The sequence below is a fragment of the Psittacula echo genome (assembly GCF_963264785.1).
Source record: "Psittacula echo genome assembly, chromosome: 5".
NCBI classification, from domain to species: Eukaryota; Metazoa; Chordata; class Aves; order Psittaciformes; family Psittacidae; genus Psittacula; species Psittacula echo.
This window is the reverse complement of record NC_137739.1, coordinates 33,720,269-33,740,261: the sequence shown is the minus strand read 5'-3', so window position 1 is coordinate 33,740,261 and position 19,993 is coordinate 33,720,269. Positions and strand designations below refer to the sequence as shown.

The window sequence follows — 19,993 nt, the reverse complement described above, 5'->3', positions numbered from 1 at the left end:
ACACTGAAGATATGATGGCATTATAAATACCTTTTTGTTACATTTTCCTGTTTAATGCATTGTGTATGATCAGATGTAGTTTGCCAAATCATCGCTTGACAGTAAGGAGAATGGAAAAGATGAGATAATGTAGTGTATTATTTGTATTATGACACATTTCTAAGCTTTGAAGTGATCAGTGCCGTGATGTAAAATGTGGACAATGTTCTCTTATATCCAGCATAATTCTGCTTTTGGCATATTTTAAATGAGAGATCTGTCTTAGTGAGCTCTTTAATTACACAAAATCACTGTTTTACAATTTTCCAAATGCTCTGTCTTGTTTAACATATTAAGCAAAAGGAACAACCTCAAAGAATGGGAAGAAGGTTATATTATGAATATCTATCCTGATCAAAGAAATTAATTGCTTGAATAAGTCTTTCAAAAATTAAGATATTTCTTAGATGGGTTTCTTCTGTGATACCACTGAAATGGGATATATGTCAGGGAGAATTTCTTCCTTAATTACATGTGTAAAGTACAGAAAGATATGAAAGTGCTGATACTAGGTTTACATACTCTTAAAAAATGTTCTGTGTCTTTATGCAGATAAACATACAGACACACTACAGGTTGAATGCAGCAGAAATAACTACAGAATATAGAAATAATTACAGAAGTATCGAACAAGAAGCAGAATAGCATTTATGTGAAAAAAATTGATTTTATGTAAATTGTCAAAAATACTTGACGTATTTGAATTATAAAATGTTGTAAAATATAAAAAAATAGTAGAAAATAAAATATATTCTGAAATGCACATAGTATGTATTTGTTACTGTAGCAAGTCAGGGAATTTGAATTCAGTTAAATTCTTCTGTTATGGGGGAACAGCATAGATTATTTTACTAAACAAAGCCCTGCATTCAAAATAAGATACATGGAATGTATAAGTTTGCAGCAGCATTAAGTGTGGGCCAAAGAACTGTCAGGATTTCAGAATGATTCTTTCACAGAAGTACTTTCGATTCCTTAGTTTCTAATACATTTAAAAATAAGCTACATAACTTATTTTCATAGTGCCAGGAACTTTTCAAATAAAACCAATGCAAAAGCATTACTGAGCTGCTGGAAATTTTAAATAATTCTTTGTAAATGCCCTAGGTTAATTTAGATCTCCGAAAACACATTAGGAAATTAAGCTGTAATGTGAGCTAATTCAAATTTTAATTTGGCAAAAGGAATGATCCAGCCACATAGTTAATGTAAATAGAAGCGTAACACAGAGAAATTAATGAGGTTTCTTTTCGTTGAACCTTAAAGGAGGCAGATAATTAGCTTCTTTTGTTATTATTGTGGGATAATGTGGTATTGTCTTCGAGGTGTAAAGTAACTACTGCTTGCAAAACGATGTGTTCATTTGTCTTTTCCTAATAATTATTTACATTAAACTCTTGTAGGATGAAGCAGCCCAGCCATTGAATCTTTCAGCCCGACCGAAAACAGCTGAACCTGTCAAATCCCCAACATCCCCAACACCGAACCTCTTCACAGCTAGTAAAAGCAGCCCAGTGACAGTGATGAACAAGAGTGGCATCCCTAGCCCTCTCGGTGGATCTCTGGGAAGAGGATCTTCTTTAGGTAACTAATCTGTCCTGGGGAAAGGAGAAAACTGGCAAGTGTTCTACATGAAATCTCAGCTTGAGCATACTTCTGAATTAAGTAAATATCTGAGCCTACATTTCCATTTAAAATGAGAAAAAAAGAAATCCAGTGAAACTTTTCAAAGAACTCTTGAATGCCAAGGTTGTACAAGAGAAGACAAAATGATGCAGCAGTGATGTGTGTCTACAAGAAATACAGCCAATAAATATATAACAAAAGAAATACATATACAATTCATAGAATCATAGAATTATAGAATGGATAGTGTTGGAAAAGACCTTAAAGCCATCTAGTTCCAACCCCCCTGCCATGAGCAGGGACACCTTCCACTAGACCAGGTTGCTCAATGCCCTGTCCAGCCTGGCCTTGAACACTGCCATAGATGGAGCGTTCACAACTTCCTTGGGCAGCCCGTTCCAGTGCCTCACCACTCTCACAGTAAAGAATACATACACATAAGTAAATAGAGATGCATATATAAAACATGTAAAAGAGATTTGTATGAATATCTTCCCCAAAAACATCAACTGGGTGAATACATGCAAAGTTAACTTCTGAATTTTCTCCTCTGGATTAAATAAAAAAAAAACCAACTTTGCATGCACATAGAGCCTGACTATATACTAGACATACACATATAATGGCTCATGTGATTAGTGCAACAGTGTAACATACCTTAAAATAAGTAAGTTTTCAAGCACTTTGTTGAATCAGGGTCAGAGAACATTCAGTACCTCCATGGTTTATAGTAAACCAGATGCCAGGCAAGAAGGTAACTCCAAATGTGGTTTTCAGCTATTTTGCCCAAATATAGGGGATTTATAGCCAGAACAGCAATCTAAAACAAATCTAAGTCTCTGTATTCTGGGAATTAAGTTAATCTTAGAAAGACCGTATGCTGAATATATATATATATTTATTTATGTATATATATATATTTAACAAAGATAGAAAGGTCAGTTTATTATTTGGGTTTTTTTCATTATTGTTCATGTTTTTACTATTTGTTCACCCATCTCTCAAATGATCTCATATGTATTCATATGGTTGTGAATAGGGAATTTTTGACCTATGTTCAAGATTTTTCAATTAAGAAATAATGCTTATTAAGTAATGAAATAATTGATCTGAAACAGTGTATGAAGACTACCTTAACTAGTCAAGAAACAGAATCAAGAGCTGCAAAATGTAGATGATCAGCCCTAAAGTTCAAATAGTATATTTTAACAGTGACTAAATACTTACTACAGACCACTTATTCACAATCTGTAGCTCAAGTGTACTTGTAAAATATATAGAAACACTTGTGAATAATGAACAGATATGTTAAATACATACATTAAATGTATCAAAAGTATGATTTGTTCCATTCCCAAAACACTTGGGAACATCATGATCTCTGAAAGATGCCTTCTGCAGCTAGCTAGATATTCTACCTGTCAATTTATTTGCAGCTATCACTGCACTAACATTATAAAGTGATAAATCAGTTTGAAGCCATAGACCGTTCCAGAAAAATGGTTAGAAAAGATATACCAAAAATCAGCAAGCAACTTATGAGTTTGTGCTCCATTTTTACTATAAATTGAGACGATTGGGAGTCTAGGTCTCATTAAAAGTCACAAAAATATGGTTCCCAACTTACTTAGGCTCCATAATGGAACTTAGATGCTGGATCTGTTCACAACATTGGAAATTTTACCAAGCAAGGACAATGCTTGTTGTCTAATATGTTGCTTTTATTTTGGAGAGGGGCACCTCATTTAAACAGAAAACACCACAGTTCCATCTGAAACATCACAGTCTGCATCTCTGCTCATCTAGACCACAGTATTAAGTCAACTGTTTGGTTCCCAGGATAAAGCATGACAAACCATTAATTTTAACCTTTTTTCTTTTAAAAGAATTCAGGGTCCTTTGAGGTTGAGTTTGCTATGTTTTACTCAGCTGAACTTCAATGAAGTCATAAGAATGTGCAATTCATCTTTACAGGAGAATTCCAAGTCTTAGCCTGTTTGTTTGTGTGTGCTTGTTTTTATAATGGACTGTTAGTAAGTACAAAAATCTAATAAATTCAAAGCTTTTATAGAAGACATTTGCTTGTCAGGCAAATGCACAGGCCATGCACAAACTTTGATTGCTCAGAATTTCCTAGCTAGAATGCATACACACAAATCTATCTATGTGCAGTATAGAGGATACTTCCATGTATGAAAAGTTGAAGTTCATCACAGCAATACAAAACAAACAGTCACCAGCTAATTGCTGTCTTCTGTTCCCAAATCAGAAGCTATATCTGAGATACTCATCTTTACCTATAGCATGCATTTTAAGATGCAACAGGAATATTTTGTGTGAGTCTGATGCATGTTTAGAAGTTTCTCTTTCTGTGCAGAGTGATGGAAAGAGAACCATTTTTTCTCTACTTATTTAGAGCTTTAGACTCAAGTTAGGGCACTAACAAGCTCTGTCTCCCAAAATTCACTGTGGGTGCTTCTGAAATTGAAAGCCAAATCTCTGGAGTGATGGTTATATTGATAAAGAAATTAGAAAAATTTAAATTACTTACATGGCCAAGAAAACAAGCCTTTTTTTCCTCCTTCTTTGTTTATTTTATTAATTATTATTTATACGTGAAAGGATTCCCACTTAAGCTTCAGTATACTGTCGTCTTAAACACACATTGAACTTGGACTTCATGAATATATTCAAATACCTCCATATGAGGCTATGCTAAGACTTCAGGGGTTGTACTTACAACAGCAAAAGAAGAGAACAGGCTTATCAATCACTCTGCAGATAAATTCAGCCTTCAAACAGACAACAATTGCCACTCCTCCTCCTTTTGTTAGTTAGGTGCAGCTTTAACAGTATGAGAGCTGAGTGCTTACCCCAGATTCTAATTTGGATAATTAGATAAATAAAGTGATTATCTCTCTGTTTATAGATATCCTTTCCAGTCTTAATTCACCTGCCCTATTTGGGGACCAGGACACAGTAATGAAAGCTATTCAGGAGGCTCGAAAAATGAGAGAGCAGATCCAGAGGGAGCAGCAGCAACAACAGCAGCCGCATGGTGTTGATGGAAAATTGCCCTCTATGAATAACATGGGTCTAAACAACTGCAGGAATGAAAAGGTAATGTCTCTCCTTACCACACAGTCTGTTACTCACTCTTCTTTTCCCTGCAAATAGCTTCTTATTTCTATATAAAATTTCTTTTTAGAACTTTTAGCCATCTCTGATTTCACATTAAATACACTTTGTCACTTCACAATACTGTGCTACAAACTTCTCTACGTTTACATGACAGCATTCAAAAAAACAGCCCTGTGCATTCATTATTAAGCTGTAAGCATGCATATAACAATGTGGAAGATTAATTGGATGAAGCTACAATTGTCTGTAGTCACTGGGTTTTGAATTGTGCTTTTGAGAATGACTGGATTGATAAATATGGCCAGTTACATACTAGCATGGTTGAATACTACAATGCTAGTGAATGTATCTGATTGTGCTTGAATCTGTAACTCAGTTGCAACCAAGTATTTAGGCTCAAAACAGTGCTTTTGGCTCCGAGTTTCAATGGAAAATTAGAGATCAAAGTTCTTTGTTGAATCTTGGCTATAGTTTCCAAACACTAAAATGAAATGGGGCACTACAATATAATAGTAAATGAGAGAAAGTGAGGGGAGAATGCAACCAGCATTGGACTGAGCAGGATATCATATCTGGAAGGTGAGGAAGCTGTTTCTATCATACACACTTTAAGGATCGCTCAGTGGACAAAGAAGTATCTTGGAAAATTCTTTGTGTTGTTCTGCTCTGTGGCCTTTCCAGGGTCTACAAGATCTGCTTCAGGAACAGGTCTCTGTGTGTGTAAGACCGGTACTGAACATGGAATCAGGCAATTGGCTGGGCTATAAGTCAGCCTTTTGATGAAGAATGCTTCTCTGTTAGCTTCCTTAGAGGTGGCTTATGCTTCAAAAAATACAGCACATAAGTTACTTTTCACCACTTACACAAAATCTGTTATATACCACAATACTCATTCCTGTTAACTACAGAGGGAAAAATATTATCCTGGTAATCACTATGGCATTGGCAAATAGGAACAGCTATGATGCAATTTAGTAATGAATGAAAAGAAAACTGACACATTCATTAGCCTATAAAGCAACTAGTGTTTCAGACTATTTGCTGGGGGAAAAAAAAATAAAAAAAGAACAACAACAACAACAACAACAAAACAAAACAAAACAAAAACCAAAACAAAACAAAAACAAAAAAAAAACAAAAAAAAAAAAAAAAAAGAAAAACCCAAAACCAAAGACACAAAAAAGTGAAAAACTGGTAGCTTTCAATGCCTATAATTCATTAATTAAAATTCTGTGATATATCTGTGTATTAGAGGGTAGGCTCTTTGTATATTTGGGGAGGGAAGATTATATTATACTCTGAAAACTAACAAGAATTTTTTAGGCCTGGTTGAGTATGAGACTTAGTAGGATCTTACCTATACCTTAAACCATGAATTTAATGATACTATGATCTTTTCTCAACCTACAAGGAAATACTTGGTGAGTAAATGGATTTTAGCAAGGCACAGAAAGGCAAAGGAATATTATAAACAGACCCATCAAACATTGATACATACCTTTTAATCTACATTTTGTATTTTTGCTTGATAGGTTGTTTGCTGTACTCAAAACAAGCTAAAAGCTCAGTGTCTATGAAAAAGACTTGTTAAACTGTTGCCACACAGGGTTAACAATGCTTTTACAAGTCAAATTCAGAGGCTAATAAATATTTATTTCCTCTAGCATTAGTTTAAATGTCAACATTGAAAAACTCATTTAATACAGATTGATACTATGAAAAAACAAAGAAATTAATAACTGATCAAGCAGGTCATATTCTGACAACGTTCTAATTGTAAAGTCAGTGTTTGTCTTAACTAACTAAGAGGTAGGGTACTAAAGACCATGTCATAAACATAAAATGTCACACCTATGATCATTATTAAGAGTTTATAAAATTATGCTTTTTTAAAAACAGATTTTATGAGTTTCAGTGGCTTGACATTTAAAAATATGTAATACACTATAAGGGCTATTAAAAGAATTCTTAGCATTTGATTTGGCTTTGAAAAATCAGTATAAAAATTGCATCCACTTATTTATCAGATCTGCCCCGAGTATTTTCAGTACCATGTTTGTCTTGTATTCGATATAACAAGTTTTTATTTCATCTTTCACCTTTTAAAGCAGAGTCAGTAAATATTTCAGTGACTAATCTGAAATTTCTTTTTCATGCCCGTTACTAGCAATGTACAGATTGATGTAGAGCATCCAAACTGAGGTTATACAGCAGGCAGGCAGAGGAAAAGCTTTTTCTTTTTTTTTTTTTTTTTCACTTGCAAATGTAAGAGAGTCAATTGGAACTCTTTAACAAATACAAACAACATCCCCTTCAAATGCCATCTTTTATGGGGAGACTTTTCATAGTAGTACTTGCAATTTTAAAACCAAAGAATAAAATAGCAGCAAGGAAATCTGTTTTTAAGTCTCTCAGTGCCCTTATATAATCCTGCTGGGTTTATTTATTGAGCATGTACTGTACAGTGAACCATTAAGGCACAAAAAAGTTGTAATACATTCTCTGGTTTTACCTTTGGTATGCTGTTCTGTTATCTTTGCTCTGTAGATGCAAGAAAAGGCAGAGTTTACAAAAATAGGATATAAATCAGTCATTTTAAATGATGATATATCCCCACTCTCTATCCTAAAGAAAATAAAAAAATTAAGTCAGTCATGAGTACTTACTAAGGGAATGTATTTATATTTTATAGCAAGTATAAAATACATTAAAACCAGAAGCATCCTTTGCACAAACTGAATTCTAGAATACTTCCCCCCCCCTTTACTCTCTGCCTTTTAGTATTTACATTATGTTATATTTCTTATACTCTAAAAATGGTAGGGAGGATGATCAAAATGGGGGAGGAGATGATAGATCAATTCAAAAAATGTAATGTTGAAGTAACTGTATGCCAAGAAGACTGTGCATAGTTTGTCTCTTTATCCCAGTGAAGCTTTGATAACTTGATTTCGATTTTGGATTGGTTTCTTTTGACAAATCGGTACCCTATATTTTCAGGACCAAATTTTCGGAAATTGGGTTCAGGTAATTAGACTCGTATAAATTAGTAGCTAGAAGCCAGCACCAGAAAAAGATGACAAATTAATTGCCTACAGCTGGTTTAAAAAAGCTATTGAGTTCTGGTCAGTTACTGGTCTTCAAGTTCAGATAGCTGGTAACAGTTTGTTGTGCAAATGATTGCGCTTACAAAATTATGTGCATAGCTTCAAAGCCTGGGCTTAGGCCTTTTTGAAAATGTGTCATTTAAATCTCAAAAAGCTTTGTATTTGGTTAGAGACACACAAATGAAAATTGCCTCTGTTCATATTCTGCTGTTCAAAAAAGTCTACAAAGCTTTAAAAGTGCTCACAGAGATTCACTCATCAGAAAGACCAAAACAAAAACATGCAGTTCTCTGGCACAGTCCAACTTTGTCATTTGCTAAAGCATTAAGGTTAGACTACACTTTTGACTTCTGTGGACATCTACAATATGAACTTATTTCAGTTCGCATACTGTTGTGGGTTAGGATATGTAGGTAAGCACCATGTGACCACTCACTCACTCACTCACTCACTCACTCACTCACTCACTCCTCCTCTCCAGTGGGATTGGGAAGAGAATTGTGAGAAAACAAGGCAGTTTTAGAAGTCAAGCAAAAACAGTGCATGCAAGCAAAGCAAAATAAGGAACTCATCCACTACTTTGCATCTCCAGGCAGATGTGCCAGCCATCTCCAGAAAAGCAGGGCTTCAGCATGTGTAACAGTGATTTGGGAAGACAAATGCCAAAACTCCATTTCTACTTCCTCCTTCTTTCCCAACTTTTGTTGCTGGAATATCCCTTTGAGCACTTTGGGTCAGCTGGCCTGGCTGTGTCCCCCCCTGCAGTTTTGTGCACCCCCAGCCTACTTGTTGGCAGGCCAGCATAAGAAAGATAAAATCCTTTATGCTGTAGAAGCACTGTTGAGCAATAAGTAAAATATCCCTGTGTTATCAGTACTGCTTTAGTCACAAATCCAAAAAACAGCACCATGGTAACTAAAATTAGCTCTCTCTGAGCCAGAACCAGTAGAGTGCACCCAAAGCAAAGAGTCATAATGGCAGAGGTGACTTTTTCTACTTTCTGACTGAGGAAAGAGAAGTGTGTCAGGGGTTTCACAGACTGAAACACAAACATTGGGGAAGGAGGGAGAATTAGGAAGAATCCAGAAAATAGGCTACAGAGCTCTTTCTATGTGATATAAGCAAAAGTAAAATCATACAAAAATTGGCTTTGTTTTGAGGATATGACTTTTTTCCAGTCAAGCCATGTTTACTTTCAAGAAAAAGAACTTTTGTACTTAAACAAAATTTGCATTGCTAGAGCTACTTGTATTTCTTTTAGTATTTTGAGCTAGTGTGATTGCCTAGATTTGCTTTGATTTACGGCTTTAAATGAACCCGAAAATGCTATATAATTTATAAGATAACTGACATTATTTTTGAAAGGACCAAATCCTAACTTTTTTCTGCAGAAAACATGAAAACACTGACAAAAAACACTTAAGAACATCTCTATAGAAAAATTATACACAGAAGCATGTTAATTTCATTGGAGAAAAATACATGAAGTCAAGACACAACATATACCAAATTAATAATCACAACATATCTGCTAGACCCAAAGATATATCCCCACCTCCCCATTTACGTATCCACGAACCTTATTCATTGGCATGTGAGAGAAAGCAGAATTTAATATAACATTTTTATGTTTATATTCCATTCCCAGTCTTTTTTAGATTTAGAGGCAACTGTGTATTTGTAGTAGGAAACCAGAGTTAGACCCCAAAATAAATGACGAGTCATCACTTACTTCCTGGGAATTATGGTACTTCAGTACCTTTTATAATGAGCCTTTATTCCTTTCTTATTTCTTATATAAATCAAAGTATATTATTTACCCTTGGAGATGTTATAGTCTATTGATCAAATCCGTATTTAGGCTCTTGGATTTGACTTGATAAGCCATAACGACCCCTTTGGAGGTGTTACGGTCTGCTGTATTTAGGGACTGTTAAATATGTGGATTATTGACACAATAGAGTGTAACAACTCCTCTGGAGCTGTTACGCTTCATCATTTATATGAAGCTACTGCACATGCGTACGAACTTTGCCTGATAAAAACACTTCAGGAAGTCTTTGTAGGAAAAGTTACTAGTCATGCATAATCTCCTTTTGACAGCCTACAGCCCTGCAATGACTCCATCATTGTACTGCTATTTCTAAATGCAAGCAGTACTGGATTATGTTGCCAGCAGTTTTTTACCAGCTTTTTTCTCATACATTCACTATTATAGACAGAACAACTGCAGAGGCAGGAATCACACTGTCTTTTCTGAAAGTGCAGGGCATTTCTCAGGCAATCACAAAGAGAAGCACCTTGTTACTAGCGTCCCTTTTATTAGTCATAGCTCAGTTTAAAAAAGAAACAAACCAAGAAGCAAACACTAAAGAAAACACTTCAGTTCATCCTGTGTTCAATTATCTTTTCTCCTTTTATTGAAAGTATTCATGCCCACCCTGAAATTGAGAAAATGGTCATAAGGGCCTTGTGGATTTTTATAAATCTTTCAGTGGTTTAGATTTTCAGGGACTGATCTATTCTCATTTGCTTTTATCTTTTAAGAAAATCTTCTTATTACTTCCTTTTTTCCTTTAGTCTCTTGTAGAAGAGTATTTGTAACTAGTAAGTAAAGTCAATGCTTACATTTGAGTCTGCTGGGAGACATAATAGAAACTGTAAGCATTTTCAATTTGATGCTTATTTCTGTTGGTTAAATATTAGATCTACTTGTAATTAATGGGCAAATACCTCATTATTAGGCCAAAAAATGGATAGCAATATCAACAGCAAATGACTAGTTTTGCAAAGTTATTGCCTTTATTATGGTAGTCTTGATAGTCATTGTGTCAGCTTTGTCCTCACTACAGCTTAAGGAAGCTCCCCATATAGCTTACACTTAGGTATAATTTAATGTAAGTTTAAATACATATATTTCGATTCTATAATAGAAAATCTGGAACTGTAAAGAAAGAAAAAAGAAGACTGATTTCCTTGAGGAACTGTTAATGTGGTCTCACTTTCTTGCAAGAATATAGGAAATTTATTCAACTCAGTGGGAGTGTATTCCATCTGTCTAATGAAGAATCTGATTTTCACAAAGACACTGCAACTGGGAACCTGTTTTTCCTATATACGTCATTGACAAACCTTTCCCTGGGGAGTTTCTGAGACATAGAAGGACATGTTGCATAAAGACAACCTCTTTACATTTCTATCATTTTATAGCAGATAAATAACTTGTCTAAGTTAAATGTCCCAGAATAGGAAAAAGTTTCAAATACAAATCCAAGCAGTCCTCATAATTCTTACAAAACAAATGTCCTTTATACCTTACTGTGAATTTGGCCAATTCAGTAATCTGCTTGTGGTTGTTCATAACATATGTAAGAAATGATTTTTTGCTTTTATATTGGGTGTTCAGACTTCCTAAACCCATATTTGGGCACCAGTATTTTATTCTGAAAAATCTTTATTAAAAAAAAAAAAAAAGAAAGAAAAATGTAAAAATTTTCATTCCAATATTTATTGAAACTGCAATAATTTTGTTATTTCCTTTTTAGGCTTAGGGCTTATTCTAGCTAAATTAAAAATGTTCCCTCATTTTATATCAATTGTAATATTTCCTTAATAATTTTGAAAGAAACATAGTGACTCAAGTAAGAATTTTCTAAAGTAGCTGCAGTACAGGAGCCTAAGTCCCAGTGAACTAGCTCTGAAAATTTTACCCCAAGGCAGACAAGCAGATTTGTCACTGAGTATACGTAACAGTCTAATTTCAGTGAAATTCAGCAGTTTTGTCTCTTTCTCCAGCACTTTTACAATAATTTGGACAATCCAGAATTTCAAGTGATGTAATACTGCCCCCTTTTATTAGAACTGGAAAACATGCTGGACTTCAAACTTTTTTTTTGTAGCTCGAGAAATTCTGTTTGTTTATGCTGCTACTTCCAATATTTGAAATTGCATGACAGGATAAGATAAAGCTTGAAATCAATATAAGTTCATAACAATGGGGGGGGAGGGGGCGGGGAATGTTTCCAAGCAACATTTTGCAAGGTGTTTTGTGTGTGTTGTGACTGGGCCTCCTAGGTGGCATATCACTCAGGGAATTCCTCAGTATTTTTCCAAGAAGTTCAAGTTGTTAATGATTTTTGCTTTTGTATGAATTTCATTGTCATATGTGCTTGCATTGGTCTTCTAAATCAGTGTATTTATAGGATAACAGGCACAGTAGGCCACAGTAAACATTGTCTTTTTTTGTTTTTCTTGGTATTGTGAGGTCTGATCAGGAATTAGATGCATCTTTGAATAGCTGAATGATTTTAATATCTCTCAGTCATGGAGAAGTGTTGCAGTGAATTTATGCTTTACAATTAGAACTTTAAAATGTAATTTGAAATTAAATTCAAAGCAGAGTGTCTTGGAAAAACCAAATTAATCCCTAGATCTCCAACTATACCTTTTAAGGAGAAATATTTCCATTACAAACACACAAGGAAAAAAATAAAACCACTGATTTTTAATATAACTCTGAAGCCTCTACTAAATCACTAGCTTTTGTAGATATCACAGGAAATAAAAACAGACTCAGAAATTGTACCTGTACTTAAATAAATGTTTTTTCTGATCTGTATTTGTTTAGTGAGGAAGGTGATGGAAGTTGTAACTGCACATGCACAGAGAGGTCAAATACAACCATAACACTGGTACTCAGCTTATAAGAGTTATGGGAGGAAAATACCATTGCTAACATTAGCCTCTGTAGAAGAACATAGCTCAATTATCAAGGCCAGGTTTGTAATGGGAACCAGGTGCAGAAGGCTGTGGGTATGAAATCTTGTCAAGTTGTTACTCAAATGCAAGAGATAGATAGAAATATTAAAGCTGCTCATGAAGCACTAACTTTCTGTCTGTACATAACATACAATTCAGCCTTTAATTGTTCACACGCTATTGCTCAAATACTACTATTTATGCCTAAATATTAATACTCATGCCTTCCAGTATACCTATTTTTTTTCAGATTTACTTTGTATTCTATGTGTAGAAATCCATACAAATAATGTGTTTGAAATTTACACATTAAAAATGCATGTTCACTGAAACTGTGGAACTGACAGCAGAAAGACAAAAAGAAACAGTGCAAAATCTCTGGCATATGTAGGTCATCTAAATTTACATATAAGTTAGCTTTGGTGCCAGCTTACCATGGATCTAGCTTTGCAACTATGGAAGAATTTGCTGTGTAGACCTCTGTTTGTATGCATTTTGCTCAATTACCTTGCTTTCCAAAATTGTCTTGGTAAAGTTAGTAAGTTGTGCATTTCTGTTCCAATGTATTAGATGTGTGGTTAATGCTTAGTCTCTCAAATTATGTACAGGCTGATTAAAATAGAATCTAAATTATTTGTCTATTGATTAAATGATCAAAATAAATTAACTAAGTGAAAAATATGCAATCTTTGCAAAATATAACTCATGGAAACTTTATTGGACCATAAATTAAAGGAAAAGTTTGAGTCCAATAATTATATACATATGTAAGTAATTAAAAGAAAATGCACCTAAACATAAAGACCCTATATTAAACATTATTATTTGAATGACTCTAAACACATATATAATATATACAGACACTGTTTAGTGAAGAAACTTCCCATATTAAGTGACGTTTTAAAGTTATTCATGCTTTCAGTTCAATCACAAGAGTGCTTGGCAATAAAATCTTATTTTCAGGAAAGAAACCAGCACACTGCTTTGGTATTAATAGCTATTTTTACATTGGAGTGTTGGATACTAGAGCTTTTACCACTAACTACGCTTAATAGTATGCTTGTATGATTGCTGAACACAACTATGTTTTTTTATTTCTGTTGCCAGGTCTACTTGAGGGGCTTGCCTAGCTGCAGGTTTTAGACCTCATTAATAAAGATGATGATGATGATGATAATTATTAATAATAATAAAGGGGATTTGGGTCCTTTCTTCTATTGCCTTTCCAGCTCAAAAAAAAGTGCCAAATATACTGCTTATTGTCTCACATGGGGTATTTCCTCTGAAAAGGATAAAAGCTTTGCCCTACTTTGGTCTTCTCCCTTAAATCTTGGAGCAACAGGAAATCCCAAAGGAAAGAATTAGATTAAAATGAGTCCCAATAGTGAATGATGAAATATTCGCACAAACCAACAAGGATAATTTTTCCCAAAGGATGATGTTATGCCATAAAGGATAGATGTGATGACTGTAACAGCATAATGATTGTATCTTCTTATGTACATTTCCCGAGCTACTCAAGAGACTTTGTAGGTATATACTAAAATGTATGCCATGTTTTTATTATGCTCCTCCACAAAACAATACTGATAGGTTGAAAATTATTGTTCGAACATAAATTTGCTAGGACAGGAATTTATTCACTAAATAGAATTCTGGGTCAGAATGGCAGTTGCATGATCCTATCGTATCACTTCTTCGATTGTCCTGAGAACTACAGAATACATTTGCATATTATTTCACACTTAGATACAGGCAGAGACCTCCACAAAAGTAACACCCATTTATTTCTCAGTTCTGTGTATTCTTCTAAGTATATTCATCATACCAAATGCATTGCACTAATATAAGTCTCTTAACTGCAGTATATTAAGTATAGTAAGGGTAAATTGGGATTACTTTCTCTGATAATTCATTGCTTTCTAAAATTAAAAATATCTCCTGTTTCTCAAGTATCAATAGGTAGGATAAACTGAAATACATTCCCTGTTGTTGAAGGATATTTACTCAGCTGCCTGTTTGTGCATTATATCCTACTTTGTGCTGTCTTAACTGTTTTGGTTCAAACAAAAAAATAAGCATGCTAGCAGGTAAAATTGTCTTCCTTTATTTCATGAAAAGACACCAATAAATAATGCAAAATGGTGTTTGCAAATGTTTGTTTGAAATCAGATTAATGGAGTTTGACCATGCTTATTCCTTTCTTTGTTTTCTTTTCACAAATATTCATGCAAATGGATCTTTATTTCTATGCATGTATTTGCACATGGATATTTGTGCACAATTACGCATTTCCTGTTTATGCGTAAATTGCTCACCTCCTGTTCATAAAAAATACAGGCTTCGATACAGCACCCACTTCAAGCTCCATGCTGACCAAATGAGAAATGCAATATCAGGGAGATCTTTCAGCCCCTGACAGTGTCAATGGTAATTATAGATCCTTACAGCAACTCTGTGAACTCGCAGCAATTTAATCTAGGAATCCTGCAGGCCTTGCTGCACTATACTTTAGCACTGCCATCTTTCTCGCACCATTGGTATGCCAGAGGCAGGCTCCTTGTTTTTTTCTGTGGTATTAAAGCTAATGGATGCAGGAGTTCATAGATAGAAGTAAAGGCTTTCCACTACCTAGGACGTCTTCTGGCTGAGAGAATTCCCAGTTGCTTTATTTTCAGGTAATACAAGGCAATGTTGCAATACTTATCATTGAGTCAGGCATTGAAAACAATATAATTTGTATTAGGTGACCAACTACAGCATAAACCAGAAGCAGCAAACTACTGAGAATTTAAGTGCATAGTTCATACATAACTCAAAAGTTACATTATTAGAACACTGACACGTTACTCATACATGTGTAGAAATTGCTGATCCCCCAGGGTTACTTTGAAAAGATAAGAAAGAATATACTTGTTGGATAAATTTTTCACTGCACATAGCTTGAGCATGTCTACTCACATAATACTAACTCCATAAACAGGTCTATCTCAATTGGAAATGTGTAACAGGGTAATAAATGATATTCAACATCCGATTACTCGTACTAAAATCATGTTCAAGTCATAATAAGCTGTTATAACACTATTTTAAAACCTAAAGTATGCCTAACCCACAAGTTGAAAATGCCCAGCTTACACCCTGAAAATCTACAGACAACATTAATTTCCCAGTATTTCACTTTTATGCCTGTGGCCTCTAACATGTTGCAAATGCTTCTATAAGAAAGGCTGGAAAAACATATCAAGTTTCTGTTCTCTTCCACTTGCTGACATTCATTAACTGAGGGAGAACAGTGAGACAAGGTTTTGGAAAGATCTCTTCACCTCCACCCGTTCCAAAGCAATTTATTAAACAGCCAGTAAGAGAAATGAACACTTGTGGTTTAGTGTCAGACTCATGTTGATCAGTAGCTAGGTTCATGCCTTTACTGTTATCTTGCCAAAGGCTTCTTGAAATAGCAGGCAGCGGATGCATTCTTATCACACTGCCATTTTCTTTGCACCCTTGAGTTCGATTGCTGAGTTGCTATTTCATTATATGGCTCCTATTCACATGAGCTATCTTTATATTAATACAAATTCTTGCTTAGTGCATCTTACTTTTACATGCCTCTTCCCTTGCATTTTTAAAGTGCAGGAACACTCTGCTATATTTTGGATGCCAGTACAAATAGAAGCCATCACTGGGAGAATTTGTATTAGAACTGTACACAAAGTGATTCACCAACACATCATGCACTGTAAAACTTCTTGGTCTGTCAAGGGTTCAGCAGACTGCCAAAACATTCAGCTGACAGCTCCTTGTCAGAATTCTGTTCCTTGCCTCATGCCACTGAAACTCTTTGAATACTCATGAATAAGATTAGGTTGAATGGCTACACTCTTCCTTAGAAGGGATTCCCCTTTATCAAAGGTTTGCCTGCATGACCTTTGCATAACTCCTGTGTTTTATTCTTCAGTATCACACAACAGATCATACTACATCATGCCAAATGTCTCATTGATGAAGTGTGTGTTAAATCTTTGTTTCCTTTCAGAAATAACCCAAAACTTATAAATACAAGAAAGATATTTTCCTCCAAAGTTTGCTCTCACGCTTTCACCCAAGGTTTATTTCTTCTCGTTCTTGGCTAAGGACGTGTTGAGTTAATATTCAGTTACAGACTGACAATATATAGACTGGGATACCTATCAGTTTGCTGCACTAAATAGCATGCTCTGCTATACAGAATTTCCAAACCATTCAGTGCAAAAACCATCCATAGTTTATCAGTATATACTCATTACCACAGACAGACAGGCAGAAGTATGGGAAATCTGTAGTGTGTGTTATCCTATAAAGGAAGGAGATGATGTGTACTACTTCCTTGGTTTATCAAGTGATTTCCCTTTATCCATGCCATGTTACTGTATCTACCTCAGAATATATGTTATGGGAACATAAGGAATCCAGTTAAAAAGGAAAAAGGAGCACTCAATTTCCTATTTATGACCCCACTGAAGTTCTCCTAAGGTAAGGCATTTGCTATGTTAGGGAGGCACATGTGCCTCTCTGAATCAGCACCCACATTACTTATGCATCCTTAAACTGTTCTGAGATTCCACTTCTGTTGTATTAGGAATGCTCTGAATGTAGTGCAGACTATGGTTTAGGTAGTGGAAGTCTATATCCTTCTCTTATCATGAGAGAGCAGGAAACTGTCTTGCAATGTTTGCAATGATGTTAGCTTGGGTCTCCTTTCCTTTTCTCCCTGCTGCTGCTCTTCCCTGCTGCTTACCCTCACTGTGTTTTTGCTAGGACTCTCCTAGTGTCTCATGAAAACATCGTCCTCATATTCCTGTTGTATACCACATCTTAATTAATTAATAGAATAGCACTGATTCCCACAGTAGAATTCCCACTAACATCTTACATGGTGAAAAGTGAATATTATTTAATGTATTTTTTTGCTATATAATGGATATGTTCTCTGTACAACTGCATTCGTGTTGCCAAATCTGCCTTGGGTTTGAGTTCACAACAAAGCTAAACACGGAACATTTCCATAAGCAAAATACACAATTTGTCATGTTTTTGATTGCTTGGAGTAACAAAGGGATAGAAATAAAATTGAAAACTGCATTGTCAGTTAATCAGTCACATTAATTTTTTAATATTTCTATTTTATTAGTGATAACAGAGCTCATTTAGGATTAGACCCTTTTAGGCTGTGCTTTAAATCAAACCAAAGCAGATATAGTTCCTGAGATGAAGATCTTTAACAGATTTGAAAAGCAAGCACTATCTAGGTTCTATACACTGCCTCTCCAGTGCAAAAAGGTTCTTGGCAACTCGATCTGCAGCTCACTTGCCCCTGAAGGACATAACTATTTGAGCAACTGTGCTTTACAAGTGGCAAAACATGGCTTTGAAAACAAAAAGACCCCCTCCCCTTTTATTAATAAACTCCAGTGAGTGAAAACTCACCGAGTTTTCAACCTGACCCCAAAAATAGCTGAATCAGAAGATCTAAAGGATTGTGGACTGTTTGTGTTGGGAACCAGTTGGTTGGAAGGTGAGCAATGGGACAGAGCTTCACTGCTACATGCAGTGAAACTGCACTTTGAGTGTAACTCAGAGTAGGAAATGAGAGTAAAGGAAAGTAAAGACAGTAATATAAAGGAAAGCAAAGATAGTAATATAAAGATCCTATAGTTTGCATGTTGGAAATACAGCCAGGTAGCTCCAGACTATATAGTTCTTTCCTACCTTTTGGCATCATCCCTTTCAGTTCTCCTAATATATAATAATTTGAAATTCTTCTTACATCTCTCTTTCTAAACCCTAAGAAGCAGCAAACCTAAGCCTTGCTGTTTGCATTCTTCTAATATCAGAGACTTTTATCCCACTGGGGACCTTAGCCATAGGAGATGTTTGAGGGATGTGGAAGAGATGTTTTTCTTCCTTTTTGGCTGCTCCACCAGGTTGGACTGTAGATTTTAACATTCAAAATGGAGGCTGTGATGTGCTTGATGCCTGAGTCTGACATACTGCTGCTTATCACTGTTTCTTTTAGCTGATGTGGTAGCAGGATTGGAGCTGGGTGGAGGTTAGTATCTGATGATGCAGAGTACCCACCCGCTAAGGGAGTCAGGGAGGGGTGCGGACAGCCTGTTTTTGCAAAACTCCACACCCCAGAGATATCTTGTACCATATAGCAAGCAGTAGAAGGGTATTTTTCTCTATGTTTTAAATCTGTGTTACAGATATACAAGAAGTATTTATTTATTCTACAAATTAGCTGAGCAGGAGAATTAGCTGAACAGAGATGGATTTAAAGATCAGCACAATGAAGCAAGATTAAAAAACCCTTTCCATCTGAATTAATGAATTTCAGGCTGCTTTTCTTAAACTAATTTTTCAGAAGTCATCTGTGAAGCCTTGTATAAAGAATTTTTAAAGGTAACTTAATGGGATGGAGAAGAGGTTTAAAATTATCTACTAGGGCTGTTGCAGGAGATATTAAATATTGATTTATCTAGGAGTAAGAATCATACTAAAGAGTGAGGCTTGTAGTCAGATCAGTTTATCTGGAATACAAACTGTATGGCCATATTTAGTACAATGTCAACATGAATCTTAAACAAGTAGATTGAAAGCTTGAGCATTTATTCTAAATCAATTGGCTCTCCAAATCTTCAATTCAAAAAAAATATCTTAGCAGTTCAAACCAAACTGTTCCTAAATGTTTCAGGTGGCTTATATTAAAAAATGCTTCATCTAGTCAGTCGTACTGTATCATAACTCTCTCCTGTGTATCTTATTGCAACTAGGAACAAAAATCCATAGTCCAAAGCTTTTCCAAATCTTAAGTTCTTAATACTTCAAACTTTCTTGAAAACCCAATGTAAATCGTTCAAGTAATCTGGCAAATAACACTGTAAGCAATTTTCTGCTACTTGCCACTGCTACTGCAGTGCCAAGCTTTTGGTCATAATATAAAAGTTGGCTCAGATTGTACTTAGCCAACTAAAACTGATTATGTTCCCTTTTCAGACAGAAATAGATATCATTATGCCAGCTACTGGTACTGGCTAAAATATTTTTCAGTATATATAACTGTACATAGGTCTCCAGTAGGAAATCCTTTATCCAAGTGTGACATCAAAGCAGTATGTCTCAGATAATTTAAGTGTTACATTTGCTTTTGTTTGTACTGTTTTCTTTAAACATATTAATCAGGCAAGAGCTTTAATGTTCCATGACTGAAAAATCCGTCAAACAGATTTACGGCAGAGGCAGTGTGGCATAACAGCCAGTGGACTGGCCTAATGTTCAGA

The 19,993-nt window shown here is 35.1% G+C and overlaps 1 protein-coding gene across 2 annotated transcripts in view; it reads left to right on the top strand.

Annotated features, from left to right (window-relative positions):
* The window catches only part of SOX6 (SRY-box transcription factor 6), a 248,787-nt gene that overhangs the window by 181,793 nt on the left and 47,001 nt on the right, over positions 1-19,993 (top strand). For both annotated transcript variants that reach the window (XM_080619786.1, XM_080619787.1), the window contains 2 exons: positions 1,443-1,623; positions 4,595-4,785. In XM_080619786.1, coding sequence (XP_080475912.1) covers positions 1,443-1,623; positions 4,595-4,785 — 372 coding nt within the window. The remainder of the gene's footprint in view (positions 1-1,442; positions 1,624-4,594; positions 4,786-19,993) is intronic.